We start from the raw sequence: 17,201 nt of genomic DNA, 5'->3' as shown, positions 1-17,201 counted from the left end.
CATGCAAGACACTACTTGTCTACGCATGCCCCTTTGACCTCTTCTCTGCAAATGCGGCCCCTGAGGAATCACAACAGCAGTAATGGCGCTGAGTCCCTGACTGCTGTTGTTTTCCATGGGGGCCGCAAGGGAAGGTCTGGCGGGCCGCAATAGATTGCGGAGCGGTCATCAGAGGCCATGCCCCCTTTCTTCACCACTCTGCAAACACGAAACCTAGTTAAAAAAAGAAACTGAGAAATTCAAAGAAAAAAAAACCAAAGGTTACAGGGACGTTATAGTTAGGAATTAGCATTAAAAAAAACTTACAAATTCACTGACAAAAACAAAGGTTACAGAGATGTTATTGTTGGGAAATAAAATAGAGAAAACCTTCGAAAATCACTGAAAAAAAACAAAGGTTACAGAGACGTTATAGTTAGGCTCAGGTTTCACTCGTAAAGAGAAATTCAACAGTTATAGTTAGCTGAGCTAACTATAAATCATGCCTCCGCAATGCACTACTTATGACCGCACATTTTACATCACTCTAGACATCGTCAGTGACATAACTGATGACATTTCAAATCACATCACTGATGACATCATGCAATGAATCTCTGACGCAACCACTCAGACCCCAATATAACCTTTCATACACTCACTTCAACCTCCACACTACTGTTCTCAAAACCATTGACACACCCATACCAGTACTTACACACCCACTCACTGATTCATAGGTCTACAAACACATCCACTCAGTCACTCATACAGCCACTCACACACTGTCAGTCATCCATAGAGCTACTCACTCACCCATAGTCAATCACATAGTAACTCACTCACCTATACAGTTATACAAACACCCACTCACTTATTCATACAGATACTAACGCAGACTCACTTACCTATACAGTCACTGACATAAACACACACTTTGACTTCTGGCGGATGGCGGGGGGAACTGGTCCTCTTCACTTGGTCACATCATGTGCCCCACTCGACGACCGCCCGGCTCCTCCGGGTTGGCAGACTGTACCCTAGAGACTGGGTCTTCTTTGTATTCCTGAACCTTTTGTTGTTGGTAGATGTATTAGTGCTACTAGAACTATTTTTGAGCCTTTTTTTGTTGGGTTTGGGTTTCCTCGTCCACCTTCCCTGGTGGTCCCTAACAAGTTGCCATATTCTATGTCACTGGCCACCTCATGCTTTCTTTCACCTTCGTAGATTGGAGGCTGTGCAACGTGACTGGCACCCTATATCGCATTTCTCCTTGATCGCAGGTTCCTGATGGCGCACAATTCCCTTAAGGTCCTCACCCTTAATGTACGCGGCCTGAACAACCCAATCAAACGCAGAGCCATACTGCATTATCTTGAGCATTCTAAAGCGGACATATGCTTACTCCAGGAGACCCATCTCCTATCGAAAGATCATCACAGATTAAGGGCTAGGGCATTCCCCATCCAGTTATTCTCCTCTAATTCCACTAAATCAGCGGGGGTGGCCATCTTTGTCTCTAGATCCTTTTCGGGGAGGGTTCTACAGAAGCAGGCTGAGATCAGGGGCCGATTACTGACGTACCAGTTCTTGCTAGGAGAAACAACCTTTGTCATGGGATCTATCTATGTACCTAATGAAAGGCAGACGAAGTTCCTCCTCAAGGCAATAAGAGAGGCAGCCGTAGTCGCAGATAGGCATTTGCTGATTGGGGGAGACCTTAATGTTGTTTTTGACAATGATTTGGATCGCTCCTGTAAGAGGACGACGCAGGCCGGGGTTTTCCCGCCTTCTGGGCAACCACTGCTCTGGGAGCTGGGATTGTCTGACCTCTGGTGCCACTCCCATCCCCACACTCGTCGCTACACCTTTTACTCAGGGGCACACAAGACCTACGCGCGCTTAGACTACCTTCTGGGCTCATTTTCCCTCCAGACCCATATGACCGACATTGAGATCCTGACGGCCTCCCTCTCGGTCCACTCCCCTGTCCTGGTCAGCTTTCGCCTCCCTTGCTCACCGCGTCCCCTTAGACATTGGCGCCTGCGTGACACGCTGTTGCGCTGTTGCAACTCCCGCCTGTACTGACTCAAATCCAGAAGGCCATCATAGATTTTTAGGTCTCGGCTAAGCGCGCGGAAGCGCGTTCTCGCCGAGAACCTTTTGTCGCCGTGTCTGCTTTCCAGTAGACAATCCTGGCCGCGCGCATCTCTTTGGAGGCGATTTGAAACTTGCACGCGCACAAGTACGAGCGCTGTTGCAAGTTTCTTGCAATGCGCGCAGCTCCAATACAACACACGCATGCGCATACACAGAAACACACACACAAGGGCACACGCACGCACATACATACATACAGAGACACCCCCCCCACACATACACACACGCGCGCACACACACACAAGTGCACCGAGGCGCCCCCCCCGCCACCGTCGCACACATACATACACACGAGCATACACACACACACACGAGTGCACCAAGCCCCCCCAGCCCTTTTGAACTTACCGGGCCAATCTCGGGGGACTCCGCCCTCAGCACGCGGCGCGCAACCTCCTGCTGGCGGCCCCGGGGCTCTCCACCGCTCACAGGGGCCCCGGGCTGTGAGACGCATTGACTCCGCCTGCCTCCTCTTCCGGTCCGGACGCGGCCCCGCCCCCGTCACAGGCGACCTTACCTGACTTCCGGTGCGGCCGCGGCGGGATTCCGGGGGCATTTTCTGCACAAACCTTGTTTAATGATTGCAATTGTACTTGCGATTGACGTAGCTTGGAGAATTCTCACTGATGTAGGGGCACAAACGGACACGCTGGTAAGGTAATTTGCCCGTCATTCAATGAAGCATCCTGTAGCTACGAAGCCATCTCTCGATGAACCCTTTCTGAGCTATACGAAATTGTGCCGCATCCGTTGGTGGCTACCAGCGCAGTGCTGAGCATTAGACATTGACCTCCCGTGATGACTCTCCTTGGGCAAGATTTCAACATGTTTTAAGTTGAAGTTTTTTTCATGAGACGGTCACTCCAAGGTTCCACTGCCGCTGTTAGACTAGAATTGATCTCAAATGCTACTTCATGCTAACCTGAAACCAGTCTTTATTGGGTAATTATGAAGGGCATTGTTCACCAATAATCTGTCCTGTGTTTTGGCAACACATGGATTTGATTGTGATATTTGCCAACTTGGTAAGGTAATTTGCCCGTCATTCAATGAAGCCTCCTGTAGCTACGAAGCCATCTCTCGATTAACCCTTTCTGAGCTATAGGAAATTGTGCCGCATCCGTTGGTGGCTACCTGCGCAGACTGAGCATTAGACATTGACCTCCTGTGATGACTCTCCTTGGGCGAGATTTCAACATGTTTTAAATTGAAGTTTTTTTCATGAGACGGTCACTCCAAGGTTCCACTGCCGCTGTTAGACTAGAATTGATCTCGAATGCTACTTCATGCTAACCTGAAACCAGTCTTTATTGGGTAATTATGAAGGGCATTGTTCACCAATAATCTGTCCTGTGTTTTGGCAACACATGGATTTGATTGTGATATTTGCCAACTTACTAGCCATTGGGTGAATTGTTCCCAAAACCACATTTGGGTCTAGGCATCAACTGGTTTGTTTCCTTGTGGAAAAAAAGTGGGTTGGGCTGGTGGCGTGACTTGTTTTTCTTGCCTCTGTGTGGCTCTGTGTGTGTGGCTCTGTGTGTGTGTGACTCTGTGTGAGGGTGGCTCTGTCTGTGTGAGGGTGGCTCTGTGTGTGTGTGTGTGGGTGGCTCTATGTGAACGACTGTGGGTAGCTCTGTGTGGGTGGCTCTGTATGTGTGTGTGGGTGGCTTTGTGGGTGGCTCTGTGTGTGGGTGCAAATGCAATAGGTCTCGCATTTGCGAGAGATTAAGCTATTGGCATTGTAAATGACAATGCCATTTATTTATATGTTTTAAAAACAAAAACAGAAATAAAAAATGTCATGAGCAATGCCAATAGCTCTAACTTTAACAATGCCGAGACCATTGCATTGTAAATGCTTGTTAATTCCTTCAACGCTAACCTGGACAAGTCACTAGCTACGCAGTGGGTAACCTTAAAACCTGTCCTTCGGGGGGAATTTATAGCGATCTCTTCAGCCCACAACCGAGATAGGGAAAATAAGAGGGCAGAACTTACCAGGAAAGTTTCAGAGCGTGAGCAGCTACATCAGAGGACGCTGGCTTCCAGAGCATGGCGCCAACTTTGCCTAGAGAGGAAACAACGCGCAGCCCTGGATCAGGATAGGGCAGAATACGCAGCCCTTCGGCTGCAACACTCTTACTACACTGGGGGGGGGGACAGGTGCGGTCGCCTTCATTCCAACAAACTCTGCGAGGCTAAGCAGCAATAAGGGGTCCAGACCATACGTACGCCAGAAGGCGAGCCAGTGACAGATGACGCGACTATAGCTGAAACCTTCCGGGATTTTTACGCAGACCTCTATGCCGGAGACTCGCTTGATCTCCAGTGTGGTGCAGACTGCGTAGCTGGGTCTGGCATGCCCTCCTTTTCCTCGGCGCAGGCTGAATATCTCGACAGGGCCATACAAGTGGAGGAGGTAATTTTGGCTACCTCCTGCCTCAAAGTGGGTAAGTCGCCAGGCCCAGACGGCTATACTGCCGCCTTTTACAAGACCTTCTGCAATCATTTGGCCCCCACTCTGACGCGACTGTTTAACTCTTTCGAGCACACTGGGGAAATTCCGGGAGAGATGCTGGAGGCGGCGGTGGTCATAATCCCGAAACCTGGGAAAGATAAGACGACCTGTGGCGCATATAGGCCCATCTCACTGCTTAATATTGATATCAAACTTTACACTAGCATTCTATCGACCCGATTGGCGCCCTACATGACACAATTGATTGAACCCGACCAAGCCGGCTTTATTTCTCAGAGACAGACTAGTGACAACATCAAGCGCATACTACACCTCATGGAGAAAGCACCCCGCAACCAAGGCGAATACATCCTCCTAGGCATCGACGCAAGAAAAGCCTTTGATAGGGTGAACTGACCCTATCTGGAGATGGTGCTGATTGCAGCTGGCTTTGGCGAAAAGCTCCGCACCTGCATCCTAAACTGCTATAGGTCGCCAATGGCGACAGTCCGCGTTAACGGCCACACGACGTCTCGGTTCTCTGTCGGGAGGGGAACAAGACAGGGATGCCCCTTATACTGAACAATAGAACCTCTAAACTGACCTGTATCTTATTCGCAACTGAGAATTAATCTAATACATTTCTGTAGAGATGCAATCAAACTGAAAGTATTCACATGAACATGGAGTACTTTGATTCGTTATTTATTGTCATTTAACATTTAAAATCAGGTAGACATTTCATAATTTTTTCTTATTTTATAGATATTTAGGTGCAAAATAAATTTTTAGCAAGTGAAATAAAGTTAATACAGACCCCACAACAAAAAGTATTGCTATCAGGAACTCACACATACTTCATCATGCATACTAAAACATACTTACTCTCAGTAGTGACATAATGAAAACCAAAATACATACAAAAGACAACAATATATTAGAGATCCCAGAAGATTCTTTACAGTTTAAATATCCTGTTTCTTCATCTTTTATTGTTTCTAAATTTATAGATTTCTTTTTCTCTTGGTTTTTCTCTTCTATTGATCTTGTTCTACTCGGGTCTCAGGTGAGAAATGGCCTACGTACGTTTCGGTGAGAAAGGTTATGTCACCTTCATTAGGGACAACATTGAACATAGACTAATACAAATAGAATTAAAATCAAGGGGTCCTTTATATTCTTGTTGAGAGGAGTCACGTTTTTTAGTCCAAAAGGAAGATAATATCCAGAAATGTGGATGGTGTATACTGCTGCAGAGGTCTTGTAGGGTGGTAAAAGACTACCCTTTTATGAAGGTATTTGGCTCCTGACGCATAAAGAGCTTTATGAGCCAGAGTCAGGGCTTTGAAAGTTATCCGCTTCCGGATGGGGAGCCAATGAAGTGACTGCAGGAGACCAGAACTTCTCTGACCCGATCACGTCCGTGCGAGCCCTTTTCATAGAACTACACAATTTTACTCAAGCGTCGGGCTTTAAGATTAACATGGAAAAATCTTTGGCCCTTAGCCTCTCCCTCCCTCCACGTGTTCTTGCCCACCTTCAAGAGGTACACCCGATGCAGTGGTCCAAGGAGGGAATCCCATACTTGGGCATCCAACTTGCTCCCACCATTCAGGCCACCTCCGACATTAACTACTCCAATCTCCGAACACGCGTCAGAAATGAATTGAACAGGTGGCAACACTGCGCAATATCTTGACTGGGTAGGATAGCAGCCACTAAAATGACTATACTCCCCCAAATCTTGTACATATTTCAGACTCTTCCTCTCCGACCACCGTTAGGCTGGATCCGGCAAACACAGGCAGACCTCTTGCGTTGTATATCGCATGGCCGCAATCCGCGCTTCCGCCATCAGATTGCAATGCTACCCCCGGAGAAGGGAGGAGTAGGAGTGCCCGACCTTCAGTCATATTTCCATGCCGCCCAGCTCAGATATCTGGTAGAGTGGCAGTGGCTGGAATCTGAAAAGCACTGGCTGTTTCAGGACCAGGCAGTGGCTGGCAGACCACTACAAGGGATCCCCTTTCTCCGCAAGCCCCACCGGCCAGCTAATCTTTATGCATAATACATCACAAGCACTATCATGGACTCCTGGGATCGCACCAACACTTATGCACAATTGACCACGTTCCCATCACCTCTCGCACCGCTATTTGATAGCCCAGAGTTCCAACCCGGCACTGAAGCCCGAGCCTTTCAAGCCTGGTGTTCCTCCCCTCGCAGAGCCCTGGGACATCTCTTTGACTTTGAGGGCATTATCCCATTTCCGCAGATTAGGGAACACTACGGCCTCCCCAAAGCCGTACGCCTGTCATACCTTCAGATTCGACACTGGGCACTACATCCTCACAATAGACCGCAAGCACAATGACTACTATCCCCTTACGAAAAATGGCTGATGACGTGCACCTCTGATAAAAGGATCATATCAGATCTCTATAAGATGCTCATAGACCCCACCGTTCATACTTATAATGCAGGCCGCGCCCAGTGGGAGAGAGACCAGGGGAGAACCCCAAGTCATGAGGAATGGGAGGGTATTTACCATAGAGCACGGCACTCAGCGTACCATATAGGCCTCATGTAGACCTTGACCAAGATAGTTACTTATTGGTACTATACGCCGGAGCGAGTACACCGCTTTGACCCTCAACGCAGCGACCTGTGCTGGAGAGAGTGCGGGGAAAGAGACACACTGGAACACATCCTCTGGAGTTGCACCCACATACAGCCTTACTGGTCCCAAGTGCTAGATGAAATAGACCTTCACTTAGAAACTCAGCTCCCTCGTTTTCCCGCCTACATCCTCTTGGGCCCACCCAATCCATTAATGTACCCGCTTAAGTCCAGAAGGGGACAACTAATAGCGATTGCCATAGGAGCGGCCCTACAAAACATCTTGATCCACTGGCACATGGCCCAAGTCCCCACACTCTCTGGCTGGCTTCAGCGGCTCTGGATGGTGCTGGGTATGGAAAACTTACACTCACGCTGGCTGGTAGGGGGTCGGAATTCCCTGAACTGTGGAGGCCTTTCCTGACCCTACTGGTGTCCGAATTCCGAGAGTTGACATGCCCCAGGTATCTTTAACTGCTTCGTCTCCCTGACACGCAGATTCCAAGCGACAGCTCCACGAAAAGTCGTAAACAACGTCGCTAGTCTAGGTGAAGCCTTCTCCTTCCTCCCCTCCCCTTTCAAATGTCTGTTCTGGTGGACGAGGGATGGATGGGGCGGGTGGGGGGTTGGTTGGGGACACTTTCTATTTGTTCCTTTTTTGTTGATTGTGCGACCCGCTCCATGCTTCTTGCTTATGGCAATGTTGTACACTGCAACCTTTTGGTCTCCGCTCTTTAACGTGGGAGCTGTGGGTCTTGTTCTTATTCTGTCTTACACTCAATAAAAAGATTTAAACCATAAAAGGAAGTGGTTGCCTCTGCCCAATGCAACGAAGCATGCAAGTTATTTAGGGATGTGGTAGTGTATTCTAGGGTGCTCTGTAGTAATTTAGGTAAGAGGGGTATCTAATGTGACCAATGGAGTTGGATAAGAAGGGTGCTGCCCAGAAGCATTGGAACTCCGATAGATGCAAGAGTGCTGTAAGCAGTCCAAGTCACGCATCTCATTTGTGTTTAATACTCTTGAAGTGTGACACACTGAAATCTGCATGGCCTTTGGCACTGTGTTAGCTACTGGCAAAGTGTGTTGGTGCTACTAATATTTCATGTTGTGACAAGGGCCCTGGATTAATCTGTCTTACAGTGTGTATGGCTTAGTGAAGACGACTCCTGCAGGGTCTGTGGACAAACAACCAGGCAGAACAGGCACAGTGATGAAAAACTCCCCAAGATGTTACCACTGTGTGTTTCGGTTCAAAAACGACCAATGCTAGCAGCCTGGAATATAGTGACATGGCTGATCTTTACCATTCAGGGGAGCTCAGGGTGAGGAATATAGACTACATAACCCCTCATTCCTATCTTCCTGTTGCATAAGATAAATACAACTATGACTTTGTTGTATATAATATTGAAAATGCTTCAGGTCTGAAATGATGAGACTGAAAGAATGAAAACATGTTGATTTGAACTGACAAAGACTTTCTGAGCAGTAGTGATGCTAACGAGTTAATATATATATATTTTTTCCACCGTGAAGGCAAAAATGGAGCCCCCGATAGCTACCCGTCTCAGCATCTGCTTTGAAGCACCTGGCCCACTAAAAGCCCTGCCAGTTAACTCCGGGAGAACAAACTAGCATAAAAAGTACATTCAAGCTGATGATTAACTCACAACTGGCCACAACAGCACCATCTATTGTCGCATTCACTTAAATTAATGTGCAAAACCACTCGCAATAAATAAGGGCAGATAAAGAAAGGCAGCAACTTGCGTGCCTTCTTTTAAAATCCTCACCTGCCGTGACCCAAGCCTATGACCTCACAGTGGCAGATGAGGGCGGGGGCCGAAGGTGAGCATGCAAGACACTACTTGTCTACGCATGCCCCTTTGACCTCTTCTCTGCAAATGCGGCCCCCGAGGAATCACAACAGCAGTAATGGCGCTGAGTCCCTGACTGCTGTTGTTTTCCATGGGGGCCGCAAGGGAAGGTCTGGCGGGCCGCAATAGATTGCGGAGCGGTCATCAGAGGCCATGCCCCCTTTCTTCACCACTCTGCAAACACGAAACCTAGTTAAAAAAAGAAACTGAGAAATTCAAAGAAAAAAAAACCAAAGGTTACAGGGACGTTATAGTTAGGAATTAGCATTAAAAAAAACTTACAAATTCACTGACAAAAACAAAGGTTACAGAGATGTTATTGTTGGGAAATAAAATAGAGAAAACCTTCGAAAATCACTGAAAAAAAACAAAGGTTACAGAGACGTTATAGTTAGGCTCAGGTTTCACTCGTAAAGAGAAATTCAACAGTTATAGTTAGCTGAGCTAACTATAAATCATGCCTCCGCAATGCACTACTTATGACCGCACATTTTACATCACTCTAGACATCGTCAGTGACATAACTGATGACATTTCAAATCACATCACTGATGACATCATGCAATGAATCTCTGACGCAACCACTCAGACCCCAATATAACCTTTCATACACTCACTTCAACCTCCACACTACTGTTCTCAAAACCATTGACACACCCATGCCAGTACTTACACACCCACTCACTGATTCATAGGTCTACAAACACATCCACTCAGTCACTCATACAGCCACTCACACACTGTCAGTCATCCATAGAGCTACTCACTCACCCATAGTCAATCACATAGTAACTCACTCACCTATACAGTTATACAAACACCCACTCACTTATTCATACAGATACTAACGCAGACTCACTTACCTATACAGTCACTGACATAAACACACACTCACCCATAGAGCCACTCTCACAATCACTCTCTCACACATAGTCACTCATATACTCCAACACTCATCTATAATGCCTTTCACATATGCCGTTACTCACCCATATACCTCTGACACATCCATTCATTCACCAACACAGCCATACACACACTCAGTCAATCATATAGCCCCTCACAGACATACTCACTAACCCACACAGACTCACCCATTCACTTATGCATGCAGGCAGTCACACATCCCCTCATCCACCCAAACAGACACTCATACAGCCATACAGGTACTCAGACAATGAATCATTCACCCATTCAGCCACTCACCTACCCACTCACCACCCCATACAGCTACTTAGACACCAACTGACAGACTGATACAGACATTCACACAACCTATGCACTCACCCATACATTCACTGAGGCGCCTAATCACTCTCTTATACAGTCAGTCATGCAACCACTTAATCATCCATGCAGGCACTCATACACCTTCTGATTCACCAATACACCTTGGTATTCATATTTAACCCTCAAACTTTTTAAAAACAGTTTTTAAGAACTGAGTAGTTCTAGAGGGTGTAAAAAGTCATGTGACATCACTGCTAACACATTGATGGCCCACCTGCGATCAAAGCGTGAATGAGCTGAAACTGAAACACGTTATGAAGGGTTTATGGATTTGAAAGCTAGCTGCCAAAATGCTGTTTGGAAAAAAAGCACATGTTATCCTGATGGTCTGGTGTGCTTCTTTGCTGGCAACAAGGAAGGTGTTTGAATGTATGCTGGGAACTTTATCCTCATGCGCCGAGGCCGCTCTGTGGAGGATGGGGCTCGGACACGGAGTAATTGGTATCTGATATATATATATATATATATATATAATATATACATACACACACACATATTTTTTCTCCAACAGCTCACAAGGAACAAAACGCACTCCACGGGTTTTCAGAACTCCGAGTTTATTGACCAACAGATGCGTTTTAACCGGCAGTGTCTTTTTCAATGTTGGCTTTAAAAGGGTGATTTCATTGATAGGTTTTTATATTTTTGTGCATGCTCCCATTGGCTGGTAAATCATCGTAAGCAACAAAGGACTGTTGTAGCCCCAATCATGTATCATCATGCCTGTTAATAGGAGTTTTGGCCCCTCTGGGTACAAGTCCCATAATGTATCATCCTTCCTTGCAAGCACACTTAAGTGAGACTGACAAAAGGATCAAACACAGATATGTATTCTCTTAATGGACATTGCGGCTGAACGAGGTCAACAGGACAATTTATTATGGGGCTGCTCCAATTGAAAAATGTGTAATCGAAGCCAGCGTGCTTGCAAGGAAGGATGGTGCATTATAGATTGACTGTACTTTCCATATAACTCACCAATGCAGCATTCAATTGCAAATGTAAAAAAAATAGTGTTTTTCTATCTGCAACAGTTCAAAAGTTAAAAAAGTAAATACATCGACACGTGAGGCCACAGAGTGGTAGGCCCTTGGTAAAGTTTAAATGTCCATCTTTACGCCACTAATTGCTATATATTCAGGTGTTAAGTTGGTACTGATCAAGTGAAACCACCGATCAGACAGTATTAATGTGTGTTAAAATGTCAAAATAGTGTTGTTACACTGCCACAGAAGGATGCGCATTAAACTGAAAAAAATGCTTTTTGTTTCAAATTGTTAGTCAACACTGCCACATAATTTCATCCTCGATTACCGGATTATCCCGTTGCCCTTGAATAAGTGATGGTCAAATATAACTTCCTACGTACCTGATGCAATGACAACTTCAACTTGGAGTTGCGAGAGCTGCGCCTCTGTAACAGTTTCCCAATCAAGCTCCAGGACTGTTATTTCTGGCCTCAGTTCATGACTTAAGCCTTCGCCTAGAGCAGGAACGTGCTCTACGGGGCAAGAAGTGTTTTCAGAGCCCACTCGAAATCCATTCAGCTGAATATTCTTAGAAAGCTGCTTCAGCACATGGTGGTGGTAATCACTGAATATAAACCTCTTGGGATTGCAAGTCTTGCAAATTGTAAGCCCTGTCAAGCCAATCCCACTTCCCAGTTCCAAAACTGCCCTAAAGTGAAATCAAAGCAAGCAGGAGTTAACATACTAGTTATGTCTATACTAGATATAACACAACTGCTCAACCTATCTACTTAGTAACAATAGACTTGGATTTAATCTCTAGACCAACACTGGTGTACACTGTAAGGTGTACGAGTAGATGGAAGGCAACACTGGTGAACTCAGTCAGCGTACTGCAGCAAGTGGTTCCCCTGGAGATAACTGGGCACTGATTAAACTAGTCCATCTTCAGCTGGGAGTGTGCCAGAACTGCACAATGGACCTGGCTGATATCTCAATTACACAAATAGTTGTGCTTTTCCAGTGAGTCCAAACAGGTGTAAAAATGTGTAGGAAATATACCCTCCTTAACAAGCATGCACCTACAAAAAAAATCAGCACCCACAGAAAATTGAAATAATCTTTACTCATTTAGGACGTCTACTTTGTAAATATTAAGCAATGACGTTCTATTGCTTTGATCAGGGGCGTGAGGATAAACAACTTGCTCTAGAAGATAAGATCACAAACGAGTGGATCAGGTAACATGCAGATCGCTGCCACGTGTATATTAACTCACTGAACTATGCCAAAAGGTAGAAATTCACCCTCATATTATGCAGAGTGATAATTGAAGCCGGAATCCAACTAACAACTGTACACACTTATACATTTCGGATCTTTACTGAGATTAAATATGTCAATTTTACTTAAATTACCTATTTTTGAAAAGGTCACGCTCTTGCATGGCCCACTGGGCAAGATGTAGGGCAGCCTCCCACGTGACCAGACCAGTGGTTCCCTCTGATATGATAGCCAAGTTTTCAGAAAGAGTGATAGTCTCACCAGAGGGCTGAAATCAGAACAAGAAAACAACAAATTGTCAAGAAAGAGGCAATCTATGTAGGATGACCATAGACAAAGGATTATCAAAATATAAAACTCAGAAGTCGAGAAAAATCAAACTCAAACTAAAACTATACAAATGTAGGTCACTGAAATGTCTCTTCATCTGCACATCAAAATTTTCTTAATGAATTCACCATCAAATACTATAGAGAACTCAAAGAATTGTTGACAAAATTGCAGAAGGGTATTCATAAAAATGCTTTGTTACACATCTACAAATACTTCCCTCTACAGCATATTGGGCTCGAACAACTTAGCAAGAACGTCTACCTCAACGTATACATTTTTTAGGGCCCCACAATACATTGTGTGGAATGGTATCTTAGAAGAAAGGACCAAGCCCAGTCATGTTAGGAATTGTAGGACTTGTATATTATCCCATTTCCAGGCTAAGTACCTCGTATATGCCGGTAGCTGGGGTAGAGATACTGCCAAGGACCAGTAACCACGTTATCTCTCCCTACAGATATTGGCCATCTTATAATGATGGTCTGAATACAAAACTTCCCAGTAATCGTAAAGGAACGGTTATAATTTTGTTAAAAACATGGAAGCGAGGATTGTGCTGTTCCTTCTTCTCTTTTAATAACAGCAGCCATAAGGAACGATTTATGACAACAATCAACAAACTACCTTTCCCATAAACACCAGGGAGTGTAGAAATAAAAGAAAAATTTTGGAACATCCAATCACTACACAGTTCATTCAAATAAAGTCCCTTGCCAGTGTTGAAGTCCCCCTCTTTCTTCGTGCTATGATCTATATCACCCAAATCTTCTATTCTTGTTTGGAGGAATCAGTATTTGCGAAAACAAATAGTATATAAATAGGAGTATAAATTGGAGTACCACCCAACACTGATATCATCAATTAAGCAGGTTAAAAACGTCATCCAATTTTTACAACACTGTTTAGACCATTGCAAACACACCAAATTAATATTCAACTTTAACAGAAGAAAAACACTGAAACCTTACTTTGTCTCTGTTAAATATCACAAACCCAAATAGAACCCAAAATCAAGGGTGGGATCTACTGGTTTGCTGATCAGTGGATGGGAATAATCCTTGCCTCCAGGTCCTTAACAGAATTGAAAACTTTCCATTATGATAGATAGGAAGTTTAGTATTCTATTTCAGGACCGGAGGCGAGGATTGTGCTATTTGAAAGTTTACTTCCCTCCAATGAAGCCATACCTATTACCGGCTTAAAATAGAAAGTCTTAAAGGTGGAATCGGTAGACCAGACAGCGGCGTTGATAATACCCTCCAGACGGGCACCCAGCCCAAACGCTTTAAAGGTCATGGCACCTCTTGCAGAATGTGTGCCAAAAATACAGTTTTCAATACCTGCTTCCTGCATCACCCATCAAAGCCAACGAGCTGTGGTTGGAAAAGTAACCGCCTTGAAAGGCTTCCTGAGGGAGATAAGAAATGGTATCTCTTCAGGGAATCCTAACTCGTCTGTCATTGCTTCATAAGCTTTGATGCATCTTACAATACAAAGTTTGGGATTATCAGGAAAAGCCGGATAAGAAATGACCCTGGAATGTAACAGGTGCATCTTGAAATATCAAACAAAACCCCCTCTACCTGTAATTTCCAGAGCTCGGACGTCAAACAACTCTGCAACATAGTAAGATTGCAAACTTACCAGAAACATCCTTCCTTGAGAGATACTGTGCCATGAGAGAAAAAGATTAAGCACTCTGTAACATTCCATAGGGACGAATATCTGGGCTCCGGGGTAACAGAAAGTCAAACGTCCCTTAACAACTACTGCACTAGCAAATGTTCTCCAACAGGAAGACCCTCAATAGGATCATGACCAGCCAAGATCGCCGATCACAAGAAATGTACTGACCTGGAAGCCATTCCTTTGCCTGTTATGTAGGTAAGGAGTTCAGCACCACACTGGAGTCAACGGGATTCTAATCACGTGGCATACATCAACTGGCCCAGTTGGACAAAGCAGACTTGTATCTTCATACTGTAGAGGATGCCATGCCTTTGTGAGGAGATCCTGAGCCTGTTGTAAAAGGCCTGTTACTTGCATCCTCTTCGGTAAGCCACCACACCATGAGACAGAGTGACTACTTTATCACTAAGTTGTTGTGATTCCCTGAGGGATCTTTCAGGAGATCTGGATAGCTGGGTAGAGGGATTGGTAAATGCCAAGAAAGTTCCATCAGACCTGGATGCCAAGCTTGAGGTTTGCATATGTGCATCACCCAAACTATGTTCGCCTTCTGCCTTTTGGCGATAACCAAGTTATCTATGAAAACAGCAGAAATGCGTACCCCTGTTCCAAGCTCCAAACCTGCAGAAACGCACCCGTTGCTACCATCAGTGGGTCCAGTGTCCAACTGAAGAGCCAGTCCAGCTGTTGGTCCAGACACCATACAAAGAGATCTACAGTGAATGGGCCCCATCGGTGAGCCAGAGACTGGAAGAGCTTGAGTTCGAGTTTCCACATGCTCGAGTCATAGAGATATCTGGAGCTCCAGTACGCTACTGTATTTTAAGTACCCAGAAGATAGTCGCTCGTCACTGAGACTTTGTGGGCAAGGAAATAGTCCCAGAAATCCCTGGCCAGATCCAACAAGGCTTTGGATCTCATTCCCCCCAGAAGATTGATATAAAGGACCGTAGGCACATTGTCCATCTTTAGGAGGACTCAACATTGTATTTTGTCTTTGGTCCAACACCGGACTGCAAAAAAGCCTGCCAGAAGCTCCAGGCAATTGATCTTGAAAAGACCAACTGCCGCCTCTGGATAACCCCCTAGAGTGGGCGCTCTAACCCATCACACTGGCCACTGATTCGATGATGAGTTCAGGACTGCAGCTGAATATGGCTCTGCCGTTCCATGAGTCCGAACCTAATGTGGGAGTCCTTCAGACGCTGTAGGGCACAATAATGTAGAGGAACTGGAAATACCGTCTGGATGGAAGAGGATAAGAGACCTACTACCTGTGCTACTAGGCACAGAGATGTCTTGGGTTTTGCCAGAGTTTTCCATAACGTCTGTCTGATGTTTGCCAATTTCCTGGAAAAGAGACTGAGGCTTCTCTGTATTTATGATGATGCCAAGGGATTCGAGGAGAGATACCACCATCTGCAGATGTTTGGAAATACGGAGGACATTGTTCCTTTAACAGAATGTTGCCCAAGTAAATGATAAGACAGATTCCCTGGGCCTGCAGATGTTCCACCACAGGTTTCAGTACCTTGGGGAAGAACCAGGGAGCTGAAGATAGGTCCAGCGGGAGAGCGGTGAACTCAAACACTGTACCCTTCCAATGGAACTACAAGAATCTGTGTTAAGGGGAAATTGGAATCGATATATAGGCTTTCTTGAGATCGAACCAGGCCATTCATCCGCCAGGACGCAGCAGAGAGGAGGTAGAACCCTACATTTTGAAGTGGCGAAGGACTAGCCACCCATTGAACTCTTGGAGGTTGATAACCGGGCGTTGACCCACATCGCGTTTTTCAACCTGAAAAAGATTGCTTAGGAACCTACAAGGATGAAGATGGGAGAGAGTGATGGCCTGTTTCGCTAGGATTGGTCAAATCTCCAGATCTATGAGGGCCGAGTCTTGAAAGGAAAATATTAAAGGGCATCGACGATGGGGGTTTGACGGGAAGCTGTAAAATTCTATTTGGAAACCTTGGACAGTTTGCAGCACCTATGCGTCTGAGGTAACCTCCCTCCAATTGTGCAAGAATTCCTTCAATGTGCTCCCCACCTCCACGTGAGAGGAAAATGTTGGACTCCTTATTAGAAAGTCCTTGGGTGGGCAACATCATGCAAGCACTTCGGGGACCGCCTCTAAAGAAACAGAAGCAGCTAAATCAACTGGAGTCCTGCCACTGCAGCCGTGTTCCTTGACCTATGAAAAAGGGCTGTGCTATGGGGCAGCTGGCTGTGCACCCTCAACCATGAACGACTCTGATGAAAATCCTAGGGCTAAAAATGCGCTTAACTGAGACCTGCGCTTTAGCTAGGGAATTAAAGGTGGAAACAAACTTCCTAGCTCCTTAATGAAAGGGTCTCCGAACACACCGCCCTGGGCTATCGCTCCTGCCTCGGAGGTCGCCAAGTCACCCGGCTTGGGGTCAGCTTTGATTAGAAAGGACCAATGGCGCTCCTTAGACAGGACACAGTTGGTGTTCCCCAAAAGGATTATTGCCCACTGGACCCAAGGAAAACAGCACCTCAGGAAATATGAGA

At 45.7% G+C, this 17,201-nt stretch overlaps 1 protein-coding gene across 1 annotated transcript in view; it reads right to left on the bottom strand.

Moving 5' to 3' along the window:
* The window catches only part of EEF2KMT (eukaryotic elongation factor 2 lysine methyltransferase), a 197,544-nt gene that overhangs the window by 30,484 nt on the left and 149,859 nt on the right, over nucleotides 1-17,201 (bottom strand). Inside the window, exons 5-6 of the mRNA XM_078662965.1 lie at nucleotides 12,776-12,909; nucleotides 11,759-12,066 (exon numbers count right to left, since the gene is read on the bottom strand). Of these exons, the coding sequence (XP_078519091.1) occupies nucleotides 11,759-12,066; nucleotides 12,776-12,909 (442 nt within the window). The remainder of the gene's footprint in view (nucleotides 1-11,758; nucleotides 12,067-12,775; nucleotides 12,910-17,201) is intronic.

Source organism: Lissotriton helveticus, chromosome 10, assembly GCF_964261635.1.
Source record: "Lissotriton helveticus chromosome 10, aLisHel1.1, whole genome shotgun sequence".
NCBI lineage: Eukaryota > Metazoa > Chordata > Amphibia > Caudata > Salamandridae > Lissotriton > Lissotriton helveticus.
The sequence above is the reverse complement of the archived record's forward strand: the minus strand, read 5'-3'. Positions and strand labels throughout refer to the sequence as shown.